This window comes from Chenopodium album, chromosome 24 (assembly GCF_948465745.1).
Source record: "Chenopodium album chromosome 24, dcCheAlbu1.1, whole genome shotgun sequence".
NCBI classification, from domain to species: Eukaryota; Viridiplantae; Streptophyta; class Magnoliopsida; order Caryophyllales; family Amaranthaceae; genus Chenopodium; species Chenopodium album.
Window position 1 is genome coordinate 26,868,546 of NC_137857.1, and position 13,019 is coordinate 26,881,564.

Below are 13,019 nucleotides of genomic sequence, written 5' to 3' on the forward strand. Positions count from 1 at the left end.
ACTTCAAGTGAATCAAGTCTAATTTTTATTTAGAAGTGATCAAAATTAGCCCGGCCCAATTTTGGACAGAATTTTTTGGCCTGAACGAAAATTTATAATTTTGGGCGGGTTTGGGAATGCGTATATAAGCATATTTAGTTGATTTTTTAGGTCCGAAAATGGCCCGAAAAGGCGAAAAGTCTACACGTCCCGGTCATTTTGGGCGGGTTTGGGCACAAAAAATCCAACCTGAAGCTTGGCCTGACCCGGCCGACAAGTGGGGTTAAATTTTTTAGCTTTGGCCCGACTCGAACCCGCCCCGCCCCGCCCCGTCCAATAATCACCTCTATTTTTAATACTAGTACAAAATTTGTGGGTTGGATTTGTGTGTTGGGTGGGCTTCGTTGGGTGGGTTGGACAAATTGGGGTAAAACCGAACCCATGATATAACTGGTGCCTTTTTAATGTTCCTAATATAATTAATCTGATAATCTTCCTAATAACTTCTTCCTACGCTTCTATGTTTTTTTTTCTGGAGTTTTTCACATTTTTACGCTACACCCCCTTTCTCTCTTTCTCCATTCAACCGCGTACTCTGAATTCTCCGGTGAAGAAATTTCTGAGCTTTTTCTCTTCCATTGTAGCAGCTTCTGAGGTACTATGTTTGTTTTGTAATCATCGAATATCAATTTCACATTCTAGGTTTTATCGTTTATTTTAATTGTCAATAAACTCAAATTAGGGTTCTTATAAGGTGGATTATTGAACTTTTGGTTATAATTACTGAAGTTTTGAAAGATTGTGACGATCGATTTTGTTGCTATGAATCATGCTATGTGCAATTTATGTTGCGAGAAGAAATTAATGTGATTTGTGGAGCCTAATTTGATAATTGAGTCAAATTTGGTTGTTAATGTGTTGCAGGCTGTTGTTTATACCCTTTATTGTAGGATGGAACTATGAAAATGGACCTATTTTCCCTGGTCTCGGGGCGGTCGCGCTTCCTGCCCCAGCTCAGGGACAGACCGGCTATTTAATGTTGTGTGATGGTCCTTTATCCATTTTCCCTTTTGAATAAGGGTCTAAAATGAGCTACCTTTGCTCATTTATAGTTGTAGTGGTATATGTAGCTGTCTTTCTAACCCATGTTGAAGGATTGGCCGTATACTCTTAAGATTTTATAGGACTTTTCAGTGGCATAGCCGGCTAGGAATGTGGACCTGGTACTGTTGTAGTTAGGTGGCCCATTGGCAGATGTTTTATTTTACTGTTGTACTGTTGTAGTTGATAACAAGGTGAGAGATGAATTGATGGTTATGCTTTCTCATTCGGAAAGGAACATTTTTCTTCTTTGGCCAAATGGCCAGAGTGGAGAACTTTTGTTGATTAGTTAGTTGGTGTTTTGTTCTTAGTGATACTTGTGTCTTAGAGAAATGTGATGGGTATATGTGGGCTATCAGGATTCCGATGGAGGGAAGGCCGTGTCATGACAATTGGTTCTTGGTTCATCATGGGCATAACAGTGTGTTTGTGCATCCATTACAGGAAAGTTTTGCAAATATCCTGATCCTCATGCCAAGAGCCTTGCAGGGTTAACTTCAGCAAGTGACACAAGAAATGGATGGTCGCTATGGTCTTCAGCATGGATGGGAAAATAACAGCGTAATTGTGGTTTCCTTTTTAATCACCTATATGGGATATGGGATGATAATACAAGAATTAGGGCTCATGTGATTGTCCATTATTTCTGGCATCTCATCCTTAAAGAGCAATGAGAGAAAGCCGTGGACATTGAGGATATGGAATGATTTTGCCTGTCTTGTACCATGACTGTTTCTTGCTGACATAACTTATTCTCTTCACTCCACAGGCATTGGAGGCATATGGTGCTGTCCATGAGCCAAATTATCGGTGAGTGAATAATTGGTGCTTTTACATGGGAGTAATGTGGTGCCATTTGTACTTTATTTGCTTTTACTCTTTGTTTGCAACTGGTTGTCACACTCTTTTGATTCTTTGACACTCTGGCTTATTGTTTCTTGATTTATAGTTGTAGTGTTTAATGTTTTATTGTGGGTAATTTGTATAAAGAAAATGATAGAATTTCATAGATAACACGTCAAGTGGGAGTTCTTTGTGGGCAAGGATAGTGATTTTTTTTGGTACTCATACTCACGAAGAATGCAACATATGGTTGGAACTCTTAATTTAGGTTTCATAAATATTGAAGAACATTGGTTCCTCAGTGTAACCCTTTTTTTTTAATCATAATGAACTTGTTCTCATCCCTTTTATAATTTCAATGTTATATTGTACTGTTTTCTCTCCTTTTGGCTGCTCACTATGCTTCCTTGGCGGGGTTGGCAGTGGGTACGATGACAGGAGATTTTTAGACGAAAGGTACCCCAGGGATAGTGCATTCTCAAGGGGTGCATTCCATCGAGATGTTGAGAGAGACAATTATGCGGCCCCTCCACCAGTTGGCCTTTGGCCTCAAGCAAGACGTAGAGGCTATGAAGAAGAGTATCCCCTTGAAAGGGAACCTAGAAGAAATGACAAGCCATACGTTGATCCATATCACGAGGTGGAACACTTCCGTGATGGTCACAGGTACAAGCAAATGAATACATATGGGATGTTGGTGACATTAATACTGTCTTGCTTACTGCTGAAATCATGGATTTCGCAGGGCTGGAAGATTTGCAATGCGTGAGCGTGATGATTATGCTTTTGATGATAATGATTATAGGCATCATAGGGACGATAGCCGTGAGAGGGATTATGATTATGGCAGGCATAGTCATGATTCTGATTATGATAGAAGTAGAAGGGATGAAAGTTGGAGGCGGCGTGGTTCACGTGACAGGGAACGTGATAGGAGGGATTTGAGCCACGAAAGGGATTTAAGCCCTTATAAAAGGGAATCACGCTCTCGATCACGGTCTCATGGTCGCGATGATCGATCCAAATCAAGATCTCCCCGAGGTCGTAGCCGTGGACGTAGCCGTGGTCGCAGTCATCATGATGATAGTTATGATGATCGATATGATAGGATGGAGAGACGAAGAGATCGTGATGAAAAACGACAAGAGGTATATTCTCCGGCGTGAATTGTTAGGAAACTGGACTGTATCTTATTCTGTGTCTTTTGAAGCTGGAGATGCTAATGGTCTTTTGTTGCTGCTAGATGCCTTCTGCTACTGTGGTCGTAAAGGGTCTCTCACAGAAGACCACTGAAGAAGATCTATATCAAATTCTTGTATGTCTGTCTTTTCAATTTGGGTTTCTGACTGTATCATCTTTTTACCTTGTATATGTTATTCAACTGAGTGATCATAATCTCCTTTAATCAGGCTGAATGGGGGCCTCTTCGCCATGTTCGAGTCATTAAGGAGCGGAACTCTGGCATTTCCCGTGGATTTGCTTTTATCGATTTTCCATCAGTGGTTGTAGCTCTATCCATTATTGTGTTCCGAGCCTTTATTCTTGCTATTTATTTAGATTGAATATAATGTGGGTCTGGTTTCACAGGATGCAGCACAAGCAATGATGGATAAGGTAGGATTAGAAGGCCTTGTGTTAGATGGAAGGAAGCTTCTGTTTGAGTATAGGTATGTTTAATGTTTCTGGTTTGTATGTCATTCGCTTGTGATCTTTTGATGTGATTAGTCGTGCTTTCTTGAAGATATTTATGCATCTTGTGATCTACTCCCTCTTTTTTTTTTTTTTTTTGATAATTTAAATGTTGATATTTAATTTACTCACTTTTACATTATATATTTTAGAAAACAGACTCACCGCTTTTACTCATATACAATAATCTGTAAATATCACTTTCACCTTTAATGTCATCTCTCCTGAATTTTTAAGCAGCCCTTGGTAAAATACTGAAAAAGCAAATGAGTAAATGATAATAGTAATAAAAAAAATAGTGGAGGGAAGAGATTGGTACTAAGACTACTAACTGCAGTTTGGTTATTCTATGGTTTTGCATGTTAATAATTTACGTTGGAAGGTCGTTAATTTGGTTAGTTTTGTTTTGAATGTATTTTAGCAAGCATGCTTAATTCATCTGAAAATCACTTTATGGTGCAGTAGCAAGCCAACTGGAAGTTCAGGAGGGGCACCTTATGGACAAGATGGTCCGAGGTCCTCCCATGCCAGCCATAGAAGCACCATACCCTCTGATTGGATGTGCACAATCTGTGGGTGTGTCAATTTTGCTCGTCGAGTCTCATGCTTTCAGGTTGGTTTTCTTCTCTTGTTTCATGGTTGTACTAGTTCTTTGGCCTGTTTTACGAACCAGTTGGTTTTAGGTAAATGAAGTCTGATATAAAGTTACAATCTTGTAGAGTGATAATTAAGAAGCCCTGGAAGTTACGACTTTTACTCTTTTGAAGTTGACATATAGAAACATTGTACTTCCTCCGTCCTTTTTTAGTTGACAGAGACATTTTTTAATTACGTTTGCCAACACATAATTTAACAATTATTATCTCTAGTCAAATTAGAGTTTGTGAAAAGTCGTGTCAACTAAAATAGAGCGGAACCGATTAAAGAAAGTCATCACTTGAGCTAAATTAATAATGAACTTAAAAAATAACGTAAGAGCAACTTGTGAATGTTGGCAGCTAAATTTATACACTTTTAATGCATACCCTCTGGCTAAAATCTTAACTTCACAACTTCCTTTGAAGCAAACTTCTAAGTATGAGATTGAAATTCTCAATTTAGTCCAAATGATGCCTAGGCTGCTCACTGTGATTCATACAATATTATTTATATAAGTCACCATCACTTATGCTTTTAACATTGACAAAAAAATTTATTTTAAAACAAAGTAGAGAATTTGGCTCACCTTTGCCAAGGACTTCTGAAATATAATTATTTAGGATATTGAACTTAATTGAAGAACCATTTCAAAGGAAGACCTCAAGGAATTGCCAAATTTAATGTCTACAAGCATAGCATAGCTATTTTAGGAGAGTGGAGAGCTTTATTCTCTCTAAACTAGTAAACCCATGTTTTCTAAATGCAGTGTAATGAGAGCCGAACTGATGATGCTCCACCAGCTGACATGTCATCTTCAACTCCTGCACAATTGGGTAGAAAGGGAGCTGAGGCAGGTTGGTTGCTGTTGCAAAATACAGATGTTGTACAGTTTAGTTACCAGGATTTTGATTGCTGACTGAATATATTGTCAGGGCCTACTCATGTTTTGGTTGTACGTGGATTGGATGAGAATGCTGATGAGGAAATGCTTCGATATGAGTTCTCTAAACATGCTCCAATCAAGGTATTGACGTGATTGGATGGATGACTACCTCTTTTTGATATTAATATTCTGATTGTCCTATAATTCTCGAACTTGAGTTGCTTATAGAACAGGTTTTGTAATTTTGCAGGATCTTCGTCTTGTTAGAGACAAATTTACCCATGTCTCAAGAGGATTTGCATTTGTTCACTTCTATTCAGTATGTCTTTTGGATAACCTCGTCTATCTGTGTTTGCAATAATATATGCCTTCACACACTTAAGGCATAATTTTGTGCCAATGAATTTATTTTTATTTTATGATATTGAGAAAGACTATGTTCTTTTGTTGCAAGTGGATTATATGCCCTTTATGCTATGCTGGTTTTAGATTTTTGACAGATTCTTTAGTTTTTGTTAAATTTAGAGATTCGTGATTTTTTGGGTATCACATATCAGTCTATGGCTGCTGAACATGTTATCATACAGTTTGATGTTTCAAATTCAATGGTGACTTGTTGAACAGGTTGAGGATGCCACTAAAGCTCTTGAGGCAACAAATGGAACAAACCTAGAGAGAAATGGTCAGATTCTACGTGTGGCATATGCAAAAAGTATACTTGGTCCTGGTTTAGGATCCTCAGCGCATTCACAATCAAGTACTCTTGCTGCTGCTGCAATTGAGGCGGCAACATTTGCTCAGCAGGTAGAATATTACTTTTAAACTATCATCCATAAAAGTTGATTATCATAACACCAGCACTGTGGTATTAGCCTAAAATGTACTCCCTACGTTCCATAATAGTGTGACCCCTTTCCTATTTTATATGTTCTAGATTAGCTTGCCCCTTTCTATATAATGATTGCGTCACTACTTTTCTATAATCTCTCTCCTTTCACTACCAACAAATTAGGTTGCCACATCCTCTCACTCGATTAAAATAATTTTCTATTATATCCCTATCACATTCTTTTAATCAAAAGAACAATTGATAATAATCAAACTACAACTTTTCACCTAAACCTATGTGCCTAAATAGACAATCAATCAATCAATCAATCAATCAAAGCCTTAATCCCATAAGTGGGGTTGGCTAACATGAACAAAATTTGATTATTCCGTGTAGTCATCGACATAAATCTTCCTCCTCCATCCCTTACGATCCAATGTTTCATCCTCATGCAAATCCATATACTTCATATCCTTCTTAACTCCTTCCAACCAAGTCATTTTTGGTCTCTCTCTCCCTCGTTTAACCCCTCCATTGTCCCACTCTTCCACTCTTTGCACCGGTGCACCCTCGGGTTTTTGTCTTACATGCCCAAACTAACGCAAGCAATTTTCCCTTACTTTATATGTAATGCCTACCACACCTACTTTCTTGTGAATAACCTCATTTTTTATTCTATCTCTTAGAGTATTCCCACACATCCACCCTATGTTACATTGACACGGGTACGGGTATCCGATATTGGTACGGATCCGAGTGTCAGATACGTCATTTTCAAAAATTTAGGACACGGGGACACCGTCTTAACTTTGGAATCGGGTACAGATATGGCAACAAATTTTTAAGAAAAAGTAAACTCGGATTATTAGTACAATAAAGTTAAACATAAGCATTAAAATTGATTACATAAACTGATACATGCACCGTATCTTTGAACTAAGTTAAAATCTTGGGTAGCTTGCTAATAATTACAGAGTAAAACAAATATGAATGAGTACACAAAGCATTTTTATCCTTTATTAAAAAAAAAGCATTTTTAACATAAAAAAAGTTTACCTTGGAAAACCACAAAGTTTTTTCTTTAAAAATAAATGTACTGTACACTCTTTAGAAACCACAAAGTTTTTTTTATATAATAAATTTACTGTTTTTCAAATAAAGGTAAAAAAATAAAAAGAAAATCCTTCATCTTCCTCTAAGGGCTTCAACCAGTGCTTTCTTCTTCTCTCTCTATAAGCTTCCCTTCTTTAATGGCCGTGTATCTTCCTCTCTGCCATGAGAAACCTTTTCAAGTGGCGTATCCGGACCGGATTTCATACCCGGATCCGTGTCGGGTCGTACCGACCCGCGTATAACGGCAAAAATGCCGTGTCTGAGTAACATAGCATCCACCTTAACATGCGCATTTCTATAACCTCCATCCTTTTAATGTGCCTAAATATATGTGCATAATATTATGGGACAACTCCCTTAAATGCATCAAAATTTAGAAATAGGTCTTTTCCTTTGTGTTTAGGATTGGGAGGTGTACATTATTTGCAATATCATGGTTCCTCATCTCTTTAATATTTGTGTTGTGTTTAATATATAGGTTGCAAAATTCACTTATAGATGATGATGAACATATGAACATCTTATGTAAATTAGCAATTGAAAATGGTCCATGCTGCTCTATTCAACTTTCGAATGTGGATGAAAAGTCTTGTCATCATTCACCAAACTCTTTTTTATTTCTCTTTTAAGAGTTTGACTGCAAAAGTGCAAAGTGTTGTTACCTATGTTACTTGGACTCTTCATTTCACCTCACGCGTACCGGTGTCGGACCCTCGACACTCGGACATGGGTATGACACCCGGACACTTCACTTTTAGTTCAAAATCATGGAATTTTTTCACAAAATAGCCAAGTCGGACGCTTGGACACGTACCCATGTTGGACTTGGGTACCCGAGTCCAAGTAACATAGGCTGTTACTATTCCAATGGTTTGTATGATTGGATGAGCTGAAATTCTTGTGATACACATTTTTTTCCTCCCAAACAAGTGCTTGTTGGTAGAAAGACCGAGCTACTTTCCCTCCTAACTTTTCATCTGCATAGCTCATTGCTAGTTTTAGTCAGGAATTTATTGAAACAAAGGTCCTCCAATGAAAAAAAAAAGTTCAATTTTCCATGGGAGGGGCCCGAGGGCCAAGGAGTTTTATTTTTTCTGCTCTTTGAGTAACAGTTTTCCCTGCTTTTGAAGCATTTCGATTAGTTTCCTTTTACTCTGCATGCAAAGTAGTTTCATTTTTTTTATTATAATTTTTTAACCATTTAATAGCTCTTTTTAAGCACTTATTCTTGCTTCGCTTTTGTTCAGTATGATGCCGTTGGTTGGGCACCCAAGGAATATAATCCAGATGACAGGCAACCAGTTGGCATCCAGGAGCAAGGCACAGAGGTTGCTGGTCGAAAAGAAGGTTCAGCTCCTCAAGCTGGCTTTGTGTGGGATGAGGCTTCAGGATACTATTATGATGCTTCCTCTGGTTTCTACTATGATTCTAATACAGGTTTGTCTCATAACGATGCTCAGTCATGCTTTTTTGCAAGGGCTGTACCGTGTTTTCTTACTTTGGAACTGTATTTTGTGTAGGCCATTTATCTTCTGAAAACGGAGTTTTAAAGACAACTGAAACAATTAAATATAAATATTCGATTGTAGCTGGCTAAAGGGCCTGAGATGGATTAATGTGTTGGTTGTGTAGGGTATATTTAGGGAAGAGAAAATTTGAGTGTATGGTTGCACATGGTTTCCATTTTAATGGCAATATATGGCTTTGCTTGCCGTGTTCAGATGATTGTTCAACCTCTGGCTTAAAGTATAGGGTTAGTCCACTTAGATACCAATATTACCAAATTATGGATTTGGAAAATTAGAATCCTGTACTTAATACCGGATGTTTGGCTCATTACTTTGACTGTAAAATATCTTGTCTATCTTTCAGAAATTTTGTGAACCTATGATTCTGACTCATTGTAACCCTATGTGACTATGCCTGATACCTAGAATTGCTGAACCATTTGGCCAATAAGGATGGTTCTTAGAGTACGGAGTTTAATTTTTGGAATCACTGATACTGATGTTTTGAGAAGTATATTTGATTGCCTGAAAATAGAAAGTTATAATAAATTTCAGGGACAGTTGGCTAGTATTACTACATGTATTATCATGACTTTGTGAATTATCTTGATGGACTTAAAATTTTCAGGTCTATACTATGATGGCAACGGTGGGGTATGGTATTCGTACGACCACCAAACCCAGCAGTATGTCCCTTGCGTTGATCAAAATGCTAACAAGACATCAGAGAAAGAATCAGAAGCTCCTAAGGCAGAAAACACCACTACTAGAAAAGTGGTGATCTCTGCTCCTGCGGCTACAGTAAAGTTGAGCGAGAAACCTGCTTCTCTACCTGATGCTGTTCAGGCAGCTGCCTCCGCTGCATTAGCTGCTGAAAAGAAAGAGAAAGAGAAGTCCAAAGAAATAAAACTTGCTTCCAAGAGCAGCATTGTTGCTAACAAAAAGAAAATGAATCATGTTTTGTCAATGTGGAAGCAAAGGAGTCATGAAGGTCAAACACCCCGCGTAGCACTGGATGGTAGTCAATCTAACGTAGCTGAGGACCGTCAAACCTCCATTTCCATGTCCTTGAAGACAAAAGCAGTGGTTTTGAAGGAGAATGTGAATGCTAGTTCTGGTTTTCTTTCAGATACTTCAGTTGCTCAGGCTACAGTCTCAGAGTCTGATGTTAAGCCTCGTCCTGTGAGCAACAGCTCTGGAGGCACCATAATGGGAGTGATTAGATCTGGAAAAGGGGTTATCAAATCTGATACTGTTTATCCAGGAATGACTGGTCTCTCCACTCCTTCATCATCGTCATCTGGATCGGTTGCTGTGGCTGCAACAAATTCTGATACGCAGATAGGGTCGACCTCGTTTAGAACTGATATCTCTGCCCTAGGCAATTATACACCACCTGCAGCTGCCGCAAGTGGAAGGAGGAAGTTTTCTGAGACACCTTTGCAGTCTACATCTGCCCAGAGAGAGCTGCATCAGACAGCATACCGAGACCGTGCTGCTGAGAGACGGAGGATGTATGGATCATCAGCTTCTTATGTTGACGATGATCTGGAGTTAGGAGATCCAGGTAAGCTGTGACATTTTTTATAGATCTGTCTTATTGTCTCGATTACTCAATAATCGTTCCTATATACACAAGTGACTTAGAACTTTAGAAGAGTTTTAAAAAGATAAAGGTTAGGATATAGTAATTAGTTTTGATGGTGTGTTGATTATTTAGCTGTAGCAATGTTTGAAGAATACCAAAAATGAAAGTTGGACAAGCATCATGAAACAGAATTACTAATTGCCTCTGGTTAGATTTGGCTATTATTATTGGTTATCCCAAAAGGTCATTGCCTGTGCTTTCCCTTTTCTGTATGAGAGAGTGTGGGTTACGCTTAAAAATGATCCTGGATTGTTGAAAAACCGTTGCATACCTGAGCTCATTAGCTAATTTAACCTTCTCCCTGTATTGATTTGTGTGGAAATGTGTGTTTACTTATGAATTGGCAAGATCAAGATGTGGGGTTCAGAAAGGGTGCATCAGATATTAGTTCCATGCCGTTTCCACCTGGTGTTGGTGGCCGTGGGACTGCTGACAACAATGTACAGAATTATGATGTGATTCCATCTGACAAAGCCATTGATGAAAGCAATGTTGGTAATAGGATGCTTCGCAACATGGGCTGGACAGAGGGATTGGTATTACTCTTTCCTTATCTGCATGATTATTATTGTCTTTGTTGAAATTACTATTTCATGCTTGTTTCCTACAGATACAGTACTCATCATTATGTGTTTGCAACCTTAATATGTGTTTCTCTCTTCAATATCCCTTTTAAATTGCTACTACACTCTAGAAGTATCTGCAAGGAAAATGCTTCGGTGGTCAGCTTTTGTTGTGGAGTGGTTGAATCCCGACTTACTGACACTATTTCTGGGTATTGGCTGTCCTTGTTCTTGTTTTGGATATTGTACTATATGCAGGGCCTAGGGAAGGATGGTAGTGGGATGGTGGCGCCTGTTCAGGCACAGTCATTTGACAACAGGGCAGGTTTGGGAAGTCAGCAGAAAAAGGTAGACCCGGGCCTGGAAGTGCACCCAGGAGATAGCTACAAAACTTTAATCCAAAAGAAAGCTTTGCAAAGATTTCGTGAGATGTCTTGAATCAACCAAGCAAGTCCTGGAAGAAGTTGAGGAAGCATGCAATTTTTATCTTGGATATGGCAGAGCAAATACTATTTAATCATGGCGCATGAGTTGCTCTCGTCTGGTGACTTTCATGCATTTTTTTTTTCGAGGGTTGTCATCATTTGGCTCTTTGTATAGAACTATGAATTTTATTACATTGGAAATCTGTTTTAATATTAATTTAGTAGACGAAGTGTCAAGTGGCTTCGTTCTTTGGTTTTAGTCTTGAGGATTTAGATATTCATGGGAAATTTCCCCTTTTTTATTAAAAACTGCAAAAATTTTATCTTTTAACAAGCGAGCCAGTAACTTATTGTTCTTGATTCAGGAAGAATTTCATCATTGTTCTTGACTCAAAAGGATTTCATAATATGTACTTGTGACTTTCTTAAAGTTTGAATACTTGATTCATCAATGGTTTCGATCTAAATATGTGCAGATTCACTTTGTTGTCGCAATCTAATGATTTGGTTAACCACCGTCCATTCTAGGTGTCTAATGGATTGAGTTGCTGCACGGTTATTAAATATGATCAATACGTTTGTGTATGTATGATGATAACAATAGCTTTGCCATATTCTCAGAGTAACTCTGAAATTTGGCCTTCGTAACTAGGAGAGTAATCACATTTGAATTTTGTGATCTTGAGGCTTTTGATATCTGGTATACAAGGCATGTTGGAAATGGGTCTTTATAGATGAAGGCTTCTGTATGCGAGCTAAAATGAGATCATGCAAAAGATTGAAACAAATTGTTAGGTTTAACAATATTCTCTCAATGGACAGTACGTTAATCTGATAATTTTTTTCTAAACTCCAGAAAGCCCAAGTAAAATGACCTATAAAGCAACAAATTGTTAGATTCTAACATCTTAAGTTGTCGATGATTTATCAACTTATGAGCATTACAATAGACAAACGAACATCTCCTATCGTGAATGTCATTGTCGTCTCTGGAGTGCCATTATTTGCAGCTTGGAGTCTTGTCTTGTTGATGTTATGCTTAAGCTTGATTTGTCTTGATTGCTGGCGAGTGAACGTGTTTCTTTGTTGCTTTACGTTTGTCTTTGGCGGAGAGTTGCTTCTTTGAGCTTCCGTCCGGAGGTGAGCTGTGAAGAAATGCTAATGTCTCTTGGGTATTTGACTTGCTTCATCTTTATCGGCATTAGCTTTTGTTGTAGCTTGAACATGCTTCCATTTGGCTGGGTGCTTGCTTTTGTGTTGCAACAAAGTTCAAGGGACCATCATTGATATTTCTTTAGCGGTGAGGTGTATCTTCGATGTTGCCTTATTCTGCAGCTCCATGTTGCTTTTTGTTGTGGCTCCATCACTTGCATGGCCGTTAGGAAGTGACCACATGTTGCAAGAACAGAATTTACGATTGCTTTGCTAGCAAAGAGAAAATTCAATCCGGCACCAGGTTGAAGTCGTTCATGGTGATGATTGTGAAGTTTTATTTTCTTTAGCATTCTCCCAACTTCGTGTTAAATCCTATTGTTCTTGGGTGCCAACCCGAGTGTTTTTGCTACTAGGGCAATTGTGAGTGGCGGTTGGTGTCCACCGTGGCATGAGCCTTCATGTCCTCTACATCAAATTTGTGGAACACTCCTTCAAGTCTAATACAAATTGTTAATGGAGATAATGAACAAGAATAACAAAACAGTCTTACTAAACAATGGAGGAAATTTGGTGTGCCGTGAGATATTAATCACTAACTTAAAAACGAATTCCAGCACGACCAAAGTGCTCAATTGTATTCGCCG

At 38.4% G+C, this 13,019-nt stretch overlaps 1 protein-coding gene across 6 annotated transcripts; it reads left to right on the forward strand.

Annotated features, from left to right (window-relative positions):
- The first annotated feature begins 479 nt into the window (after positions 1 to 479).
- LOC145610216 (SUPPRESSOR OF ABI3-5-like) lies at positions 480 to 11,554 on the forward strand. 6 transcript variants are annotated; one of them, XM_081665508.1, is made up of 17 exons: positions 494 to 634; positions 1,525 to 1,641; positions 1,850 to 1,890; positions 2,347 to 2,589; positions 2,669 to 3,071; positions 3,167 to 3,238; positions 3,333 to 3,425; positions 3,511 to 3,590; positions 4,075 to 4,225; positions 5,018 to 5,105; positions 5,184 to 5,275; positions 5,385 to 5,453; positions 5,759 to 5,938; positions 8,324 to 8,513; positions 9,213 to 10,151; positions 10,581 to 10,768; positions 11,054 to 11,554. In XM_081665508.1, the coding sequence occupies exons 2-17, from the start codon at positions 1,597 to 1,599 to the stop codon at positions 11,231 to 11,233; spliced, it is 3,054 nt and encodes a 1,017-aa protein (XP_081521634.1). In that variant the 5' UTR covers positions 494 to 634; positions 1,525 to 1,596; the 3' UTR covers positions 11,234 to 11,554. The 6 variants fall into 6 exon arrangements, with proteins under 6 accessions (XP_081521631.1, XP_081521632.1, XP_081521633.1 ...); XM_081665510.1 differs by having other exon boundaries at positions 4,078 to 4,225; XM_081665509.1 differs by having other exon boundaries at positions 509 to 634; positions 1,570 to 1,641.
- Positions 11,555 to 13,019: the final 1,465 nt, after the last annotated feature.

Bases quoted from the DNA above. Each gene is read 5' to 3' on its own strand.
- LOC145610216 (XM_081665505.1), top strand. From the start codon at position 500: ATGTTTTTTTTTCTGGAGTTTTTCACATTTTTACGCTACACCCCCTTT. The intron at 3,591-4,074 runs GTATGTTTAATG...TTTATGGTGCAG, and splicing joins AAGCTTCTGTTTGAGTATAG to TAGCAAGCCAACTGGAAGTT. The intron at 5,106-5,183 runs GTTGGTTGCTGT...ATATATTGTCAG, and splicing joins TAGAAAGGGAGCTGAGGCAG to GGCCTACTCATGTTTTGGTT.